The following is a 22162-nucleotide window of genomic DNA, read 5'->3' as shown; positions in this document are numbered from 1 at the left end:
ATGTTAACGGACTAAATTTTCCACCGAAAGCAGAACAGGAGTCATTGTTTTAAGCTATTGAAATCTCAGGCTGACCTGGAAATAAGAAAAAACTATTTGTGGGCACTTGGAACAGCTTACCGGAAGAGGTGGTAATGAGCAAGGGGGTGGATAGCTTTAAAAGGGACATTCATCTTTATTGAGAACTAATAAATTGACTAGGATCAGCCTAGCTGGGCCAAGAGCCAGTTGCTGGTCGTCACATCTGTATTTGTATTGTATTTGTATCTCACCATCTAGTAATGACAATATCATTTGCAATAATTCCGTTACTTGTAATGATATTTAAAATATGAGTGGATATTTAATAAAATACCTTGAAAGTTCTTTAATTGAGACCAGCGGCGCAGTGAAGGCGGGGGGGGGGTGAAAACACCCTTTAGAAGCATAAATGCGTATTATAATACAGTAGTTTAAACATATGAAAGGACTGCTTTAATAACGAAACTCCCTTAATGAGTTACCTTAATAAGGTACTTCTAACCAAAAAGCCAACCCTAGAAGATATTTTTTAATAAGAAACTACTTCCAGATGGTTCTTCTGGCTGCGCTAGTGATAGAGAATATTTATTATTTTCAGCTAATACCGAAAATACCGGTATTTTACCTCAGAAAATGCCGGTATTACGAAATTGCAAAATTGCCCGAAATACCCGTATTCGGTTTTTCGGTATTGCAATCACTAATTGGACTTTTCCATTGCTGTCTTCGTGACTGTCTCTCTTGCTCATTCTCTGCTAGTAGGCCATTGATGCGCAGACAGATGATTTGAAGTAGCAAGCCGGAATAAACGTAAAATAAAAACCTAGTTTAGGAAGTTCTTTTAACATTATGATAATAATATCTACCAAAAATTTAATAGCATTTTGTTCTGATATTACCCCCCCCCCCCCCCCCTCCTACGCATCTTCTTCCCATTGGTGTTTGCACAACATCAATGACATTGGCGGACACAACCAGGAAAAGAGGATAAAATATAAGTGTTATGAAAACAGATACCTGCACAGAGACGGTATAAAAAAGGAGACCGGAGTGCATGAGTGTACCAATCAACCTTGCATAATGCAACAAGACGCTGGCCGGAAAAAAAACGATTATCAAACGGCGTTATTATATTTTCTGCGATCTAAAAAAATATTACCGTAAAGTTCTTTAAATATTTCTGAATACTCGAAGCACTGTTACATGCAATATACCGACAGACCGGTTTTTTCTTCCAGATGTCATCTCATTGAAGCTGAGAGTGCCAACAGTGAGATGACATCAGACTCCAGCTCGGTTATTCCCTATTCCAGACTACTGAGTCCATAACAAGGACAAAAAAACTGCAGTCTCTGGTTGGGGAAACAGGGCTGTCGGTGTATTGCATATAGTTCTTCCTCAGCCTTGGGTTAGGTGTTGTAACTTCCTGCATAACATTGTTACATCTCTATTTGCCAGATTATTACTGTACTTTGAAAAAAGAAAAGGAAGCACAAAATGTTTTTCTGAGCTTAATTTTACTTAAAATATATTCCTACAATCTCAGACGAAAAAGCACAGTCGTAACCACTTCTTTTTAGCGTGCTACCAGGGTGATCCTAAGGGAGGAGATAGAGGACATTTCCCTTCTGATTCAGTGTACACCATGCGACACTGCCGTAGAACCCTCTTCAAAAGCTCCGGAGCAAATCTCTGAGCTGTCCTGTCCACGAGACTTTCCTTCTTCATACAGCTAAATCCGCCGAACTCACAAATCCGGTAATGATGCAGGAGTGCCACTGTATCCGGTACAGGAATTGCTCTGCTTCCTGAAAGGAAGAAGATTTAAAGTAAAACGACGTTATAGCACTCTCGGTGTACTGAAATCATGGATACGTTCGGAAACAAGAAACGGTGGCACTGGTGGCGCCACCTACCATCGTTCGGAAAATCTTCGGTTGCTCTCTGGCGATTGACCCGGTTGCAACCGCTCACACCGCCGTCTCGACGTGGTTAAGAGATCTCACGGTATTTTTTGGATAATCTACTGATGTTTCAAGTTTTACTTTCTTTGATTAGAGCAGCGGTTCCCAAAGTGTGTTCCGCGGAACCTCGGGTTCCGCCACGAATTGGATATTTTATAAAATTAAACATTTTTTCATACGAACGTCGAATAATCAAAACCAGTGATTTTTTTTCAATTGCTGGCACTACATCATATTAATGCCGTTTAGAAACGCATGTACCCCAGAGGTTGCAAAATTGAATACATGGGGATCGTCCTGTTATCCATTCTTTTTAGTGCTTTTCAAAGCCTTAGGCAGCTGCTTAATCTGCCTTCTTAAAAATTCAACACTGGTCATTAATATGGTTTTAGAATATGGCGTAAATATAATTTTTCTGTGCTATTAATCCATCGTTCAAATTATATTAAAAACAAGAGATAAAAAGGTTTTTTTTTTATATATGCTTTGAACAAAATAGATCCTCTCGTGAGCAAATACATTTATTTTTTCCCGAACAGCTTTTCAGTAATTGAGTTTATGAACGCACCGTACTTTCGCACGTAAGGCATATTAAGAGCAAGCAACATTTTTTTGCAATTATGTTGAAATCTGTATAGGTTTTCTGCAGAATTTGTTAACCACAGAATTGGTTCAAAAACTGCTTTGCTAACATGTGTTAACTCCTGAATTGAATAAATATAGGAGAGTGATCAGAAAATTTGAGGCAAAATGTTAAACGGGGTGAGAGAGGGCGATAACAAGAAGGAATCACATCGAAACATAGGCTCGCAAAAACAAAATCAGACGCGCTACATGCACACAAATTGACAAATTTGAAGCATGTTGTTAATTTTTAGCACAAAGACAGCATTAACAGGACTAATTACAGACGACATTACAAAACATTTTAGCTTTTAACAGAGTATTGATGCATTTGTTGAAGTTTGCGGCCAACAGCTGCATTTGCGTCGTAACGACAACCAACCGACCGTAGCAATAATGGCCAGCGATTTTGACGTAGGCTTAACAATGAGGCGGTGCATCCCCGAAATATAAGTATAAATAAATATTATATTATCAGCAGCACACTGAATTTCGATTTTAATCTCAATTATATCTGTGAATGAAACCCCAGCAAATATAAATAACACGGAAGTTTCTTTATTGAAGATCTGCTCGGCGACTCCTATGCAACATGCGATGCCTCCAAGATTTTTTTTACTATGTTAAAACGCTTCCGGGCATGGGCCCTCATAGGAGTGAGTCTGATACTCTGGTTTGCACAGAAAAATAAGTGAAAAATTGCAATACAGAGCCCTAGAAAAAATATCGTTTTTGGTTGCTTTTAAAATATTTTACAAGGGAATACCCCTATGAGTCTCCCAACTTGCAACATAACCATACAGTTTAGAAACAAAATATAATTATATACTTTGTGTTTGCTTTTTCCTTGTAAAATGCATTGAATACAAACACTTTGCCCTTGGAAATTTTTGAAATGATGAGCATGTTCAACAACCTAAAAAGCGCGTAAATCCATAAAAATTCGAAAAGTTACACGAATCTAATACCTTTTTCCTTTATTTTTATTTTTTATATCAGATATAGAAAAAGTAAAAATGCCAGCGAATAATTACAATTTTTTTTCTTTATCAGTGACTTCCAGCATTTGTCTTGTTAGGAATAAATTTCCAGGGTTCCTTGAAGTAAAGGTAGAGCCCTAAGGTGTCCGCAGCCTTAAAAGTTTGGGAAGCGATGGATTAGAGTGTCGCCTGCTGCTGAACTAGAACTACCGCGCTGTAACCATGAGTGTTCGGAAACACAACTGTTGCACCAGCTCACCAGAAAAATTCCTGTGACGTCATAACGGCAACATGACTAACTACGCGGTGTAACCTGTGGATTGTTTCCGAACACAGCTCAGATGTACTCAGAGGTGCCACGAAGGGAGGTCACTGTGACCTCCAAATAAGTCTTTATTCGGCAAATTTTGAGACAGCATTTCAACATTGAGGGACTTTTTTTTTTTTCAAAAGTTTTTCAAAATGTGTTTTTTTTTTTTTTTTGACACCTAATGTTCCTTCTCATTAGATCTTAGGTATGTATGATATGTGTGCATGCTCGCATTATATCATTTGGTAACACTGGAATTTCATTCGGCAAATTGAGAATTTTTTCCTCCCAAAACTTTTAGTTCGGGGAGTCCCTGAATGTACTGCGGGTACCCACATTTTCAGCCCATTGAGCAATATGTTTCCGACAGCTTCACAAAAGAATCCTCATAGCAAACTGTATGCTTCTTTTGTTGCACTTTTTAAACATAATTTATAATTATTAATTTGGGAATTTTTTAAAACAAATTCTAAATAAAACATTAAAGAAAGCAAAAGCTCTTCATACGTAATGTAAAGGCATCCATAGTCGAGTGACGGACTATTTTTCAGGGTCATTAATACAGGCTACTAACAGGTAGGCTAATTGTGCTAATACAGCATAAGAAGAAATACTCACCTGAGGTATGTCTCCAAACAACATGGTTTCCAACCTCAATTACCCTTTCAGGAACAATTATGTACTTGGAGCGGCTGCCAACTTTCATAGTCGTTGTTAGACGTCTAGTTTTGTACTGCGTTATGAGGTACGGTACCATCAGGGGTGGGGTTTCAGGTTCCGCTCCAAATGCTGTGGTGTCGTTTTCCCAATACAGGTAGAAGAATGTATTTTTGAATACAAAGCTGCCAGGCTTGCCACGGATTCTCTTGTTGTCTTCCTCCAGCTGTTGGATCATCTCCAAGTAAGTGTCGTGCTCCCGTGGAATGATGTATTCATCGAAGTCCAACATAACAACATAATGGAATAAGTACATTGTTCGAAATACACAATCATTCAGCGAAGAAAATATCCCTTCTGTTCGAACCTCTTTCTGGGATCGTATTGGTAAGTTCCACGGTAGAACGGTCACGATATTTTGTGTCATGTAGTACCGCAGAAGAGCATCGACACTAGAACCAACGGAATGGTTGTAGAAGTAAAAATGTTCAACTCCGAAAATTCGATGTAGTTCTATAAACTCCAGCAACCAGGTGGCTCTGTCGTAGTAGTAATGAAATGGCTTAACACAAACAGCAATCTCACCTCTCGGAGAGACTATGTTCTCTTTATTTTGGTGAACAGGCAACATTGCCGAGTAAGTAAAATTCCTCTGGAGCGATACCAAAACTTTTAATGGTGGATCAACATTTTTAGCAACCACACAGGAAAGAAAATACGATGCGTATTTGAGTCTCCAGTGTTCGTTCATTATTTTGCGAGTCACACGAACATCTTGTGAAGTACCATCCATCATCTGCAGCTTACAGTACACAGGAGGAGGGTTCTTAGTCACCATTATGGCCATTATTCGTACATAGTTTTCGTCAAACCTATCATCCCAGAATGCCGAGTACACAAGAAACTTAGTTTGATCTCGTGGACTGTTAGCCCTAATCCAGTCGTTCATACCCGTGCTAACATGTTTGTCGTTCATTTTAGGGGGACTCTCTGATGGAAACGATTTTGACCGAGCCATTTTATCAACAAAATCTCTATATTTTAGCCTTTTAGGAGAAATCATTCGTTCCTCTGTTGTCTTCAGTCTCTTGTTCACATGTCTTGGGTGGGACCGGATTTTGATAATGGGCATTGCAAATTTCGGAGAAAACATTGGTGGTGTCTGGGGAAATTTATCAGGAGTAATTTTAGATACGTTGTTGATTTTTTCCCCTGTTTGGATATGAGCATGAACTGCAGTCGTTTGTTTTTTAGTACTTTGAGGTTTCATAGTGGATTGAATGCTAGGTCTAAACTGAGTGGCAGCATGGAATTCATCCAACTTTGAGGTAAAAATTTCCTCATTTTCACTTTTTTGTATCGTCATAATGATGGACACAGTAATTACCACACTTAGAAGGATTATAAAATTGCAAGTGGTGAGAAAGCGTTTGAATACTCGAAAATTTGTGTATTTAAAACGTGCTGCACGAAATTTCTGTTTTGTTGTTGACATCTCAAAATCACCCAGACTGTCATTGTCAGATTTCGATCAACTCATTGCCGCAATAAAATATTATCCAGAATGCAATATCAAGTTTTTACTGCAAGTTACTAGCTGTTTACTCCCTCATCTTGAACACAAATATTGTTTACAATTGATATTGCAATTTTACATGCACATGCTTTATGCTCAAAGCTCAAAAACTTTCAAAATTAGGGATTCATCTTCTGCACAGAGTTTGCACATTTAAATGCATTCAGCATTTTCTCATTTGTTGAAAAACATATTTTCATATGAAATGGTTCTAGGTTTCCACTGAAAAGTTTCCAGATATACTTGAGCTGATTAAAATGAAGAGATTCAAATGTAGATTTTACTCACAAAAATAGCCATGTTTTTTGAAGATCTGAAAAGAAAAGAAATATTATTCATGACTTTTCAAAGTTAGAAAAGAAAAGAAATGCCGGAGGGTAGAATTACGGTAACAGGGTCGCGTTGGCGTATTTTTTTAAAAACTGCCAAATTTGGCACCTACGACTCAAGTAAACAAAGTACTTCAATGTAAACAAAGGAAATCATCCAATGAGAGTTGACCTAAAGAAAAGGGGCGGATCTTCGGATAGCTTAAACTATCACCTTGGTAACTACAACTGTTTTTCTTTCTCTGATCGCAACCGTAAAGAAAAAAAAAGCATTAAAATTCCTTTTTCCTTTTTAAAATATTGCAAAATATGGAAAGAAACAAATGATTAAGCCTATTTTTTTATAGAGCTATATCATTTTTCTTATTTTGAAATTAAGTTTGCAGAAAATATACTAATGAGAGGTAACGTTTTTCAAGATGTTAGCATAAACGTGGGAATATAAAGCTCAGATCTAGAAATAAATTTTTGAGACATTAAAAGAAACATGTTTAGGATTTGATACTAACAATAGCGAAATGATGGAATTTGACTTTTTTTCCCCCCCAGTGGAACATGAGCAAGCTTGTACAAGAAAGCTCAAGTACAACGCATGACAAAAATGCGAAAAAGATTTTAAAATAAAAATTTGCCGATAATGCTCTTTACGTTCCCATTGCAGTAATATTACACTCATTTTTTCCTTGAATTTGATACATTTTTAAAATTTAAAAAAAAAAATTATTTAGAAGCGGAAGTGTAGGAAAAGAAATAAAGTATCTGATGTATTTGAACGAAAAGGTTCATGACGTGTATGGTGTTACACTTTTTATCAACACGTTTAATTTCCTACGGAACATTGAAATGAAACATAAATTTCTACCAAAATTTAACAACAGTAAAATTTGGATAGAACACGACATTAGTCTGAAATAATCAGAGAAAAAGCCGTTAAAAATACGTATTGTCTAATTAAGATTTAAAACGATCTACTAAATAAGTTAAATCACATCAAAAGATCCATTCAGAGAACGTTATCATAACTAAAATTGAAATTCTTACTGAATTAATTATTACGATAATAAATAAATTTTGATGATTTCCTTTGTTTACATTGCAGTACTTTGTTTACTTGAGTCGTAGGTGCCAAGTTTGGCAGTTTAAAAAAAAAACACACCAACGCGACCCGGTTACCGTAATTCTACCGCAAACGCATTCCAAAAAAGTATCCAAAAGGTATGAATAACTAATTTTTAATTCTAAAACTTAAAAGTTAAAAGTGACAAACATTTCGTGATGTAAAATTTCATAAAATGTTTCGAAAATCTAAAAATTGAAAAAGCACAGTATGTTGCCAATTTTCAGGAAAAAAAAACCTTTGAGAAAATTAAAAATATTTCGATAATTGGGAAACTGGCGAGGTCGTCTCATTTTTGGCGTAAATAATTTTATTTTGGTAACCCTGCTGATTTATAGTAACACTATTTTAATCATAGACTAATAATAAGAGTAGACCGAGCTTTCCCAGACTTGCTGATGAAAAAATTGGTTCATGGATACATCATGTGACTGGTGGAAGGCTTGGCGAAAATTTTGGCAGCATGGTTGCTAGATGGCAACATTATCTATAGTTGGGCACTCGACATGTATTTTAGACGTAATGTGTTTTCATTATAATTTTTTCCCCAAGTGCAGAGATTGAACTGTTTTTCTTTTAGTTATGCATTATTTTGGCATTAGTTTTTGATCAGTTTTCAGTAACTTTTATTTCATTTGGAAATGCTACGTAGCGTTGGCGTGAACGTAATGGCGTAAACGTTTTGCGGTAACGCAAAAATGTACTAATCCGTATCTTAAATTGAAATTTTAGGTAAAAATCTTACATTTTGCCGATTTTTTTTGGGCGCTTGCATCTTTAATTGCTTAGAGAGTTATTGAAATTGACTAATGAAAATGCAAAATACGATCTAAACGAAAAACTCACTATATTAACAAAATATTTACAACTTAGAATAACAAATTTACAAATCAGACTCCATAAAAGATCATTCTTCCGTGTTCCATCAAATCTATTTATTTCTCGCGGGCGTTGATCGTCTGCTACGTTCAACGCCCGCTGTTGCTAGGATATCCACCAGTCACATGGTTTGGTTTATGAGCAGCAAAAGGGTTGCCATAGCTCGGTCTACTCTTATTATTAGTCTATGATTTTAATAGATGTTTCCGATCTCTTTGTTCAGATTTGCAAAGAAAAATTCCTCTCGCGCAGGCGCTGGAGCCAAAAATTTACGCCAATGAAGAAAGATCGCCAGATTCCCAAATATCGAAATATCCCCAAATATATTATTCTATGGAATTTAAAAAAAAATGATTTATTGGACAAATAAATTACAATTTTATAAAGGTGAATTCTGAAATAGTTGATTGGCCAAACGAATAGCAAATCAGCTTTGGTGTAGGTTTGCCAAAATTGCTCCGTCGCCAAGGTAAGGTAGCGGGTTGCCAGAATTAAATATTTATCGCCGTAATCTGGTTACCGTAATTCTACCTGCCGGAGAAATCACAAAGTTTTTGTTGAGTGAAACGCAACGCCAAATGCGTATTATAAAGAGTGGCGCTGCTGTCGCCAGCACTTGAGTGAGAGTGTGTGTGAACAATAAAAGGAGTTGAGCATCAATAAAGTGAGAGTGCAGTCCTCAATGAGATAGTTTGTTTTTTTTTTTTTTAGTAAGAGAAATTAATGAACTATGGAACTATCGACGAACCCCCATTCCGTTTTCATTTTCACTGCTGACGTCAAAAGTGAGCAAATCGCTAGGGTTACCAGAACTAAGTTTCAGGATGCCGCCAAACTTCACTAAATGAATATTTTATCACACTAACAATTCTCGTTCCGCAAATAAATTGCTCTCTGTGAAAAAATCCATTATAAGGCCACATCTTGCCTGAAAAGACAACCACGCACACAAATTCAAGATGGCTCTCATCACTTGTGACGTCACACGATGAAACATTTTGGTTAAAAATCAGACATTAAAAAAAAAAAAAGATGTGAATCACCGGACGCTCAGCCGAAGTGATAACTTTCATAGGATTAAATTATTATCATTATTTAATCTTATGAAAGTAACAATTGGCTTATGGTAGTTATAATAAGCAACGAAATTTTTGCATTGTATGTTATATAAAAATCTTGCTAAGACTGCATCAAGTGCAGTTCCGTGACTTACTCGTATAGTGACTTCTTCTGGCTTATTAATTATTTGTAATTGTAATTTGGATTGTAGAAAGATACTAAACTTTTAGCTCGATCAGAAGCAAAATTGAAATTAAAGGAATTATATATTAATATTCATTAACTAAAGCAGAACCTTCTTGTGTGTAATTTAAAAGCTGTTTATGAATTAATTGAATAATACTTGAAATACTTTTTTTTTGGAGATATATATATGTTGGCAATAATAATTTGTTGCTTTGCTTCATTGAGACATTACACATTTCACCAATATCGTTTTGTGTAGTCGTATTAAAGCTTGTAGCATTATTAACATGTAATCCTATACTTGGGGTGACAATATTTATGTAATCAAGATCATTCTGATAAACTGCTACACCTCCTGCTCTTATATTTTGACGCTTTAATTGCACAATACGTTTAAAAGATTAAATAATTTTAGTATCATCATTTTCAAGCCATGTTTCACATAATAATATTTCGTTTATCAGAAAAAGCACTCAAGCTTACGAAACATTTTAGATTTTACTCTGTGATACACAAATTTAATGTTTATTTATTATTTTTTGTTTTATCGGTTGCCCCAACCCCCGCGTTGTGGAGTCAGCGGGGATGAAGTTCGTTTAAAATATGTACACCTTATCACAGTTCAAAGCCCTAAATGAAGCGAGATATTTTTAGTATAACTAATCGCAAAAATGTTTTTGTTTTGAAAACAAATTTAAAGATTAAATGCTGTTTTGAATATATGCTGTTGTTGTACATTGTTATACAATGTTATTGACATTATATTCTATTGTTAAACTCACCTTTCGTTAGGAGATTGCGCAATGTTGCGACGATCATCCATCTTCTGTTAGTTTCATTACTTTTTCTACTATCACTTAACGCTTAAAGCTGACCCAAAGAGTAAAGTAACAGAATTTCCCCGAGCATGCGCGCTTCTGTCGTATGCACGAACAAAAGGAATGCCAGACGAGAGTTGCGCCGTTACGCGTTATGTAACAAATCGGTTTACCCTCCCATAAGAAGTAATCACTTCGAAAATTAATTAAAAATTAAAGGTTGGGGAAAAAAAAGTATTTTCTGTGTCCATGTTTTTTTTTTTTTTTTTTTCTTATTCTACCAATTTCCGTCATTAAAAGTAATACTTTTGACTGAAGGAAACATCCCCATTGTTGAAAAGTCTTTGAAAACGTAATAAATCGAGTCATTTTTTCAAAACTGAAGATTTTAAAATGCGATGTTATGCTATGTTTGGAAACGTAAGGTGTACTTTTTTGAATTGGAATTTTAGAGACGCAATTTCAGGCTATATGCTGCTCTTGCGCAATACAACCCAACAGAACTAACCAATCAGGCTATATGTGAGATGTTAGGTTAGGAGACATACACTCTCCTTCACAAATGTTTCGAAATTGAGGCTTAAAAATGAGCTTTCAGGCTACATTTGGGAGCATCAGGAACAGGGATGACCAGTAGAGGGGAGGGAGGGGCATGGCGCAGATTGCGCCATGGAAACATAGGGGGGATTATTTTAAGAGGGGTTTGACCTCATTTAGGAGAGGCTCTGATTTTTTTGGGGGGGGAGGGCGGGGGTCATAGCTTTTGAGGAGAATACGCCATCGATTTTGAGGGGAATGAACACTCTACGTTATTATTATTATTATTATTTATTTTAATTTTTTTTTTTTTTGGAGACAATAGATATTGTTTAGAATAATTTAGTTTTTATCGCAAATAAAACCATTTTCAGAAATAAGTATTTAAGCTGAACTATTGAAGAAAAATCTGGGACTAGTTTCATCAAGGGAATTTAGAAAACTTTCTCTATTAAGAACTTCTGCAGAAGATCTATTTACTCAATTTTCGAATTTGAAGGAAATATCTACATCCCGCATATTGAAGATGTATAAAAAAGTATTTAATGTGCAAAGTGGCAAAATATCGTTAAATATTTTGTAAATAGTAATCATTTTTATGTTTATACTAGAAAATCAGCCATCAAGGTATGACGGGTGAAAATTGCTTCTACATTTGAAAGAAGCAATTGCCTGTTTGATTACATTTTGATAGTTGAAATATTTACCCTAACTTCAGGGGATTAACCCTTAACTCTGGCATAGCTTTAATTGTTGACCACTTTTTCGTTTCTTCATACTCTTAAAATTAGTCTTACCAGTAAAGCAGTCAAGTTACCGGATCCAGTTCAGCCCTGTCAAAATAAAGCATTTCCCTGCATGTCAAACATCACCAAAAAATATCAAATTATCATACTATGGCACGAGTTTCATTGTTGATGACGTCAGAAGCGTTACTCGGTCAGTGAATTCGCAATTATGTATACAGTAAACTCCCGATTATCGGCGGTTTGGATTATCCGCGATCCTTTTCACAACTTTTTTTAACGGTTATTATTTTTTTTTAAACTTATGATTTAGTTGTTCGTTTTCATCATTTACATATGTATATTTTTTAAATAAAATGTTGGTAGATGCAATGTAGCAATGTTTTTAGCAATAATTTTAATGTATGTGTGGGTGTCATTCATATTTTTAGCTATTGTATACAACAGTATCGTTTTTTACCTATTTTTCGGATTATCCGCGGTTTTCGATTATCCGCAGTTACCGTGCCACCCTATAATCGGGAGTTTGCTGAATGAGGATTTGGTTAACGTATTGTAATTTTGCGCTTATTTCATTAATTTTTGCTCATTAATTAACTTTGGTCTTGTAACTCAACCTGTAGTTTGACTTTATCTGCCACGTGCAATAAAGTATGTCATTTAAAAAAAAAAATTTAACATTGACTTGCGCATTCGGGATAAAATGTATTTGCACCCGACAAATTCACATCGATTTTCTTTATTATTATTATTATTATTTTTTTTTTTTTTTTTTTGAAAAATAATAAGGTCTACCTACCGAGTATATAGTTTCAAAATTTGAAAAAAAGGTAAAGAATTATCAATTTCCAAACATTTTTATGAAAATACAAGTGTTTAAAATTTTTGTTCTGATACAATTCAAATGCTTCCTTTCAACTTTTTTTTTCACATGTCTTCATGATTAACTACATCAATTTATCAATTTACAGTTTTTAGTTCGCGAAAAAAACCTTACATTTTCGTGAAATCAACCAAAGGGTTTTTTTTTGTACGTTGCAGTGTTTTAAAGCACTTTTAATACACTTGGTATATTCGTCACGGAAATTCTGAGGCCTACTTTTGCTTATATCTCAACAACTAGACTACGTAGAGACTTCGGGATTTTACTAAATGATTTGTTTAATCGGAAGGTACAACTTAACGCTAAAACTTAAGTTAAGATAAAATTATTATTTCGACCAGGATAAAAAACAGTAAATTTCATGTAATTTCCCCCATACAATGGTTAAATATGAAACTGATTGTTACAAAAATTCGTTGCCTTACAGTAGTAATATTAATAGTAACCATAATGAAGATTTTGAATGAAGGCTTCTCTGCACTTTAAAAAAATTCCGAAACGTCACCGATTATTTCCGGGTAACGTTTCGGGATTTCAAGGGTTTACACCAGTTTCCTGAGAAAAACATGTTTTGTAGCGAAAAATTCCGTTTTCGCAACAAGTTCCATGAATACCGATTTTATACTTTGGTGAAAATCATTTTTAGCTACCAGTATAAAAAAATACTAGGTTCCTTTATTATGTGTTTCTCCTTCACTCGTGTCAGCTCAATCACGAATCTATTTCAGGCAGCGTAAAAGAGAGTGTTTGCTGTAGCGCGTTGCACGATCCCAAACTGTGTATAAGACTAGTGACCCCTCCCGACCTTATTCGGGTGGAAAAATTATCAATCTTGAATAATAATTACACAGGTACTTTTTTTTTAGAATATCACTGTGCACAATATTTTGTGTTTCGTTTTTATGAGGTTTCAAAACAAAAAGATTCACCTCATTTTCCGATCAAGAGAATTCCCAATGAACAATGCAATATCCCCATATGTAACGTTGTACTACGCATAGTTGCACGTTTGACTTCAGGTTTGATGATGGTGATGGTATAAGAAATATTCATTGGAAATTGTAATCACCTAATTAGGAAAAGGAAATATGCAGGAGCCATGGCAATGCGAGGAATATGAGTCAACCGATCTGCTGCTGGTCCTGTAAGACTCTAAATTATATTATTCCGTAGTGATTTTAATTGGTATGCGATTTCATTGCAAAGATTCGACAAATTCAAGTTTCACATACGTTGGGCACATACGTGACAGTTTGACTATAATAGCATTTAATACTAGATAATTTATTTCTATGACAATAGAGGAAGATATTTCCTCGTTTTGTTTAGCTAGTGCAAATTGTTTTATTTATGTAATTGAGTTATTTCTTAAATTGTCGAATCGATTTATTTTAATTCTCGCTGTTTCATATGTTTATATTCGTCAGTTAAATGGTTTTTAATTCTGTCATGCTAAACTGTGTACATCATCTACAAAATGCTTACGGATATGTAATAGCAGTTTTGTTTTAATTCACCTATAGTGCTTTTAACTTATTGAATTCTGTAATCTTCATTCATTCAATTCATTCGTCATAGAAATGATTTAACTGATAAGCGGAATCTCGCCAAGATACATTATTCTTTCGTAAAACAGTAACTTTATAAAAAATTTTGGCGGAAATCTTCCACCGATAAAGGCAGCTTTTGCAGAGCAATAAAGTAAAAATGGCGCACTATTTTGGCTATTCAATTTCCTAGCTTTTATTTTTTACTGTTCTAATTCTTAACGTTGTTTCCCGATTTTTCATTCCATTCTGCGATAAATATTTTCAAGAATATTTGTTTGCATAAATCAATTTCAGTTAGGTGCTGTAGTAACAATTTTAGTTAAATAAATTATTTTTGAATTAGGTGAAGGTAAATGCAGTAATTTTTCAGCATGACCCCAGTATTCAGCCAATGTTATTCAGTCCACTTTTTTCATCGAAACGAAAAACTCATATTTATACAAATTCACTCAGATCAAGAAAAATAAAATGTCTACTCACAGTTTTTCAGCAGATATTTTTGATATTACGACATATTGATTACAAATGATGAATCTCACAAATAAAAAAAATACACACAGCAAACTGCTTTTCTTACCCAAACTGGTACACGTAGAACGTAATGTTTTACCTTTTTCGGTAATTTTGTAAATCACCGCAAGGTAACGTATTCGAGCTCTGGAGTAGTGAATTCGCTCATATAGTATGTCAGTTACTTCTTAGATGGCGCTGTTGAAAGCTATTTACAACAAACAGCTTTAAAAGTAGTTCCATCTAAGGAGTAACTGACTAACTACGTGTTTAGTAGTTTCGTTCTTAGGTTCTTTTGTTGTTGGAGACTTGGTTTTTATCATGTTGGTATCATTATTATTGCAGTTTTTTTTTCCCCCCTTCTTCTTTCCTTAGCTCTCCACCGCAAATTTTCTATGAATTTCAGTAAATTCCCGCTCGGATTGACTACGCTCCCAATGAGAGCGAAAGAGTCTCTGGATAGCTACACCTTTGCATGGCAAAGGATGTACTTGTTTCTTACCTGCGTTTCTGCCTTAGCTTTAGTCAGGGTTGCATTGATGCTGCTGGAACTTTCGTAGTAAGTCAGGAAGGTTCTAATCAATAAAATTAAACCTACCAAACTTCCCTTGAAGATTCCTAAATTCATCAGAAAGATTCAAGGATTATTTTAAAAAGGTTACTGACTTTTAGCGGAAAACGTTCCTGGATCTAGAGATATATAGATATCTCTAGATATATAGATATATCTATCTATCTAATATAATAATAAAGAGTAAGATATCTATCTATCTCTATGTAGAGATAGATAGATATCTTACTGGCTGAAATTGGGCACATCAGCTGCCCATCCTTTTTCAGGAACGTTTCTGAATCGTTTTTACACTGTAGTCATGGCTTCTCTAAAGGTTTCTCTTGTAAATTTCTGCACTCTATGGATCATAATAGAGAATGTAATCTGAGAAACAGTCCTTAAAAATTATATAGATTATCTTTCCCTAGCTCTTCGCGGGCCACGTAAAAATATCTTGCGGACCACTAGTGGTTTTTTTTATTGATTATTCGAACTGGGTCCGGTCCAAATTGATTTGAATAATTAGGGTTCTACTGTAGTACCATGGCATTAATATGGAATGATTCTTTGGCTCTTTTCATTTTGGGATTGATAGTAGACCGTTAACCTTAAGCCGAACCTTCTAATTTCCCATGAGTTATTCCCTTATTATTGAAAATAGTTTGTTCCAGACATACGAAACGGAATGGATTTTTTAGTGTTGCTGAACAACTCGTTTTGTTCAGGATGGCGTAAAATACTATATTGGAATTCTTAATCAATTAGAAGCTTATTGCTCTCACTTTGACGTTTGTACTTCATGCCGTAGTTGTCTTTATGATTGGTCGGAAGAGTCACGTGTCTCCATCAAAGTGTCCTGAACATTTTTATTCATTTATTTATTTATTTATTTTAATTCTCAATTTTCGGAATGAAACTCCAAATTCCACCGAATGATAATCATTTTGACATTTAATCTCAATTCAATTCCTGTCTTTGAAATTATTCATAAGGCAAGTGAAATTAAATGATAATGCCTCGACGTTGGGTGTAATTGTTCTATCCGTGTAGGAACTGTTAGATCCGTTAACTGGAGGAGTAATCAGGGGGAGATCAATATCCCCGGATCCCTCCCCTGACTTTTGGAAACCAATGTATTTGAACATGTAAGTGGGCGTGGATTTTGCTGTTTTTTGGCATAATTTACATTGAGTATACACCCTTTGCTCTCCTCCGAGAATAGTTCAAAATGTTGGGCCTGGGAAAGGTACTCATTTTTCTATATTCCTTGTTTCAACAAGTGAATGGTGAAAACAATGTACGTATTGGCATTTTGAAATTTGGTTCAGTGTGCCGCGAGGTTCCAGCAAAATCGTAAGTGAGCCGTAAACTTAAAAAGGTTGAGAAGCACTGTTCTAAAAGGTTTCTATATTGACGAAGTTTGTAGATATACGACTAAATACTGAATTGACGACATCTTATACCTCTTTTAACGAGCCATTGGCCAGAAACAGCAACCAGGGAATGATTAACGCACAGTCCTGCAGGTTCGTGGACCGGGGCACGACAACTTTAGGGGCATCAATTTTTTAAAGGACCTGGGCATCACCTTGGCCTGATCGGGCACTGGCAGCAGCGCCTGATATGGTTTATTTGAATTGCGAAGAGCAGTCATGTGTAGACTATTTTGATATGCTCCGTCGCTAATAATAGCAGAAAATGTGAAAGTAACTAATCAACCTGCAGTAAAACCCATCTGGGGTATACGCCAACAGGAAGACATTTTTTCCCGTAAAAGGAAGGTGTCGCAGGACAGAATTTTCATTTAAATTTATTCCTTTTATTTTATTTATTTAATTTTAACTCTCAACATCTTCATAGTATTCACTTAACGTCTTTATAACTTTTTAATTTTAGTAGTTTTTTTAACTGCCGGGTGATCCAAAAGTCAGGACGAACTTGAAAAAAAAAATAATAATAAGATGCGGTTGCACTAAACGTATAGAAAAGAAGCCGGATTATGTGTGGAAACGAAACAAAAATAGTTCTGTTTGCGACTAAGAGATGGCACTACACTGTCAAAACTACGGGTGCCTTTGACTAACTATTTGGCTCCCTGGGGTAAAAACACCGGGCCTCAGGGTGCAGTAGAGGCTAGGAAGTGTGATCAAGGTGAATGACGCTAATAAATGTGAAAACGGACCTCCTAAATGCATGGGTGAAACGCTGGCGCATGCGCTCTCCGCTCTGACATCATTCAACCACAATCAATGGCGGACGCAAGAATAACTACGCACATGCACTTTCCCATTGAATGAAGTACGAAATTGGATTACAACTCATAAGTTTCTGCGATTTACTCTTCAAAGTTTCGCGTAAGTACATGCATTTGATCATAGTGTAGCTTTTAAGGCTTTCGAACATATTTAAAATTGTTTCAAAGGTACGTTGATTCTTCAGTTAGCCGTTATATACATTTGCTATTCCTATCATGCATAAATTTTACCTAAAAATAGCTATCAGCACCGGATAAGTAACATTTAATAATCAAAACGCTTAAATTAGATGATATTTGAAAAGTTATTTCAACTATTAATTTTGACTATGTGGTTTTACTTGCTTGTATTATCAACAATCTTGTGGATTTTTAACTAAGAGATTCATTGTTAGCAATGTGATGCACTCAGCAAGTAAACGGAAACTCTAACTACGATGATGCAAATAGCAAAAACATAAAAGCACGAAAAAAAAAAAGGAAAGCGGATTGAGAAAAAGAAATTTCTTCTCCATCTCGATTTTTTTTTTTTTTTTATTTATTATCTCGTGTCTAAGTTAACTAGCTTTCCTCGGCGTTATTGCTTAAAGCGAATGACTGAACTTTTTTCGTCACTCTAGTAATAGTAAGAATGAATAACTCGTTAGAATTTGTTTTGGCTTTTAATTTATCGAAAGACTTTTGTTCTTTTATATTCTTTACGGATATTCAAATGTCGAATCATATATACGTACGTACTAATATGGTGCTCTTTGATTAAAATTTCGAACGTGATGAAAGGTTTTATTTTTCCATGATTGCAACATAATTGAATATTTATTGTTCGTGTAAATGATTTACAAATAGTACCTACGTTCTTCATTTTCGGTACGATCGTGCTGCAGTAAATGTCAATAACATATTAAAATTACTGAGCAATCCAAGTGGATGTACGAAAATTAGTGCACGGCAGACAAATTTAAGTCATGAACACTTCTAAACTATGTTCGAAAGTTGAAATGTGATCAAATGCCTTAAAGTACAAGTTTTAATCATTTTCAGAACTATTCAATGTGGAAAATGTACCAAGACTTAGCTTTTTATAACTCAAAACAATAAATAATAATGTATACAATTGTTTACGGAAATGCACACAAAACCGAGGGGGGGGGGTGCTCAGCAACAGAAAACAGAGGGTGCCAATGTTCTGCCATAGGGTTCCGTTTTTCACCGCGGTGCACGCTGGGTGAAGGGTGCCGGTTTCGGCACCGTAAAGAGTGCCGCTGGTGAACAAGCTTTTCACCCTCGAAAAGTGCCAAATGCAACCTGTAGTTTTAACAGTGTATAGATTTTTATTCTTCCATAATTTTTGCAATGCACTTTAACTGAGACTGTTTTTTCAACTATGGACGGCATTTCGATGCATATAAGCTTCTACTACCATTGCCTGCTGCAGTTGCTCCTTTTTATATCGTTTGTTGCTTTGCATGATCTTACATCAGAAATCCGACAGCGCCATCTGTTGTTCGCTAACAGAACTATTTTTCCTTCGTTGCCAGACAAAATCCGGCTTCTTCTCCGTCCGTTTACTGCAAACCGCATATTTTTATCTTTATTCGTTTTCAAATAATTCAGTTTTAAAGTTCACCCGGACTTTTGAATCACCCGGTAAATGTTAATAATTAATGACATTTTATCAGGTAACATGGTATCAGTTTTCGCTTCTAAAGCCTGTTTGATGCACTAACGAATGCGAATTTTCGAATTCGTCACTGCCATAAAATTTCACTCTGATACGTGATTTTTTGAATCCAACGCGAAAAGAGCATCTTGCTGTTTTTCAGTTTTAACTTCCTTTATTATTATTATTATTTCAAATGACAGAGAACTTGAGAAATTGGCAAAATACAAATAGAACTAAATCGAAGAACAGGGGGGGGGGAGAGTCATTATCTCAACAATTTTAACTCCCCTCCAAGAAACATCAACAGTTTTGAGCAATTCGCTACTGCTTTTAGCGCCTTTCTGCTTATTCGTCAAATCATGGCCCCACTAGATGGCGCTGACGCTTTGACAAATTATGACTTTTCTGTGTTAAACCGATGCGACTATAATCTACTCTTGAAATTCTCGAAACCTCATTTGTTGCCCATTTTGATCACAAGAGGCGCTGAACGGAACTCTGACATCCACCAATCAATGTCAGCGTAATGGAGAACAGGGATTCCCCTGTAGCGCCCTCTTTGTTGCCATGAGTTTCAGCGATTGTCACGGCGTAAGCGAGATTTAGCGGGGCAATGATCAACTGCTTAAAACATAATTGTCTGTAATGAATTTTGAAGGTTTAATTTCAACATGCATAATTGACATTTCGGCGTTGTGCTTGCCAAATAGATGATCGTCTCTAAATTTTTTGAATGAAAACCTTTCAAAGGGGAAGTCGCATCGCTTATGAAGAAAACAACATACCTCTTTTCTCCAGCGAACTCATTATCCCACGTCACAAACAATACAAAAGTCTTCCCGGTCGAAGTCAGTCAGGTTGCAGTAAACAACAGAGAAAACTTAAGTAGATCTAAAGCAAGAACTCGGCGCCTTCCTGACACCTAGAAATATCCAAACGCATTATTGCAACAATGGCCAGCGATGAGGCAGATTTGCAAGAAGTTGCCAAGCATCTCACTTGTTTGCAATACACAGAATCCCGGGAACTATTCGCTTCCATTGCGAGCCTAGTCACGCTGGGCGTGCTATTGTTTGCAAAAAACCGATAAACCAAATAAATACGTTACTTTAATCTTTAAACTGGTAGCGAAAAATATTTTTCACAACAGTGAAAAGTCTGCGTTCCTGCAATTTATAGCAATTCAGGAAACTTTTTTGTGGAGTTACATATTTGATTAAATGGGGAAATAGGGGTCTGGTCATTTCCATGGAACCTTTCCATGAAACTCGAAACGTTCCATGGAAATGACCAGTAGCGTTTCGGAATTTTTGTGAGGAGTATGCATTCGTGCCATTCATGCACAAAATTTTTAGCGTCTTTGAAAATTTTCACTATAGCAGTTATTTGTCCGTTAAAGCAAAGTTTTGTCCTGCAGAACTCTGTAAAACAAGTAGGTTTCATAAATTTTAAAATGTATCAAGCTTTAAAATGTTAATTATTTTTTTCTCGAAGTTTTATTTCTTATTTTTGAAATAATTGTCCGTAAAAAAAGGATATATCAATGTAAATGACACTCAAAATAGAGTGAGTGTCCGTATTTGAATGTGTCCGCACGAGAGAGGTTTATAATACAATATAGCAAAAATACCCCGCGTTGCCTGGGTCAGTAATAATTGTAAGAAACAATCGCTACTTTCTTTCGTTTTCTGTTTTAACTGAAAGAGCTCAAAACACATCGCTTTGACGTGATTAAAAATGGAGCTTCTTCCGTACTCATAAAAGTAAAATAGCAATAAGTTTAAAGAACGAACGAATATTCATTTAGAAATGAAATCACGAATTTAAGCATGTAAAAATTTGAAGAATTTCTAAAATATGAACTAACAAAAACAAAGATCACTAAAGAAAACGTGCGCTTTATTTAACTAAATAGTACACATACACACACACACACACACACACAAAAAAAAAAAAAAAAAAAAAAAGCTCTCTACTATGTTTCTTTAAGGGTGCAAAAAGCAGAGTTTCCAAATGTTTATTAATGACTTTAAACTCATGTTTACTCTGGAGAAGCTTTGATTCAAAATTTTCATTATGATTACTTTTAATATTGCTGTTGTTAGGCAACAAATTTTCGTAATAATGGGTTTTATATTCGCAACTCCAGAGCTCGAATACGCTACCTTGCGGTGGATACCAACACTAAAAAACAGGTAAAACATTCCATTCCACGTGTTTTCTTTGGGGTAAATTACAGGTTTCAAGCAGTTTTGGTGCAATGTAATTTCAGAAGAATAGAAAAGAAAGCTTCTCACAAACACGATGAAAAATTACTGTCATTCACCTAGCGTCAAAGCAAGTTATGAGTTACAGCATTTGTTTGTTTTACCTTTTTCATCCGCCATTAGACAGTGGCTGCTGCGCCCCCTATAGTTTATTCGAATTGCGAATTTAATCATTTAATTGGGGAAATTACATGAAATTTACTATTTTCCACCATAACTTTTTAAAACTAAGTTTTTAAGGAATAAATTGTAGCCAAGTTGCTCCCTGATAATGTAGCTATCTATGGTGAAAAAATGGTTAAAATCCGTGCAGTAGTTTTGAAGTTTACCCCGGACATTCCCACAGAAGTAGACATTTATGTATAAAGATTAGTCTTTAGGCCTTACACTGTAAAAAAATTCCAAAACGTTACTGAGTATTTCCGTGTAACGTTTCGGGATTTCAATGGTTTTTATCCACTTCCTGGAAAAATCAAGTAGCATTGTCGAAAAGTTTCCTATCTTGCTACAAGTTGCACCAACGCAGACTTCTCACTGTTGCGAAAATTATTTTTAGCTCCCAGTTTTAAGATTAGCTGAGCGTATTTAAAAAGAGTATCGGCTTCTGTTCAGTTACGGTCCGTCCTTGCTTGCGATTCGGGATTGACTTTGGCTATGTTTGCATTGCTGCTTAGGGAAT

At 35.4% G+C, this 22162-nt stretch overlaps 1 protein-coding gene across 1 annotated transcript in view; it reads right to left on the bottom strand.

The window, feature by feature from the left end:
• Positions 1-1534: 1534 nt before the first annotated feature.
• Positions 1535-22162, bottom strand: part of LOC129227575 (beta-1,4-galactosyltransferase galt-1-like) — a 43022-nt gene continuing 22394 nt past the window's right edge. Inside the window, exons 2-3 of the mRNA XM_054862158.1 lie at positions 4518-6445; positions 1535-1829 (exon numbers count right to left, since the gene is read on the bottom strand). Of these exons, the coding sequence (XP_054718133.1) occupies positions 1606-1829; positions 4518-6051 (1758 nt within the window). The 5' untranslated portion in view covers positions 6052-6445 and the 3' untranslated portion in view covers positions 1535-1605. The remainder of the gene's footprint in view (positions 1830-4517; positions 6446-22162) is intronic.

Source organism: Uloborus diversus, chromosome 8 (genome assembly GCF_026930045.1).
Source record: "Uloborus diversus isolate 005 chromosome 8, Udiv.v.3.1, whole genome shotgun sequence".
NCBI lineage: Eukaryota > Metazoa > Arthropoda > Arachnida > Araneae > Uloboridae > Uloborus > Uloborus diversus.
The sequence above is the reverse complement of the archived record's forward strand: the minus strand, read 5'-3'. Positions and strand labels throughout refer to the sequence as shown.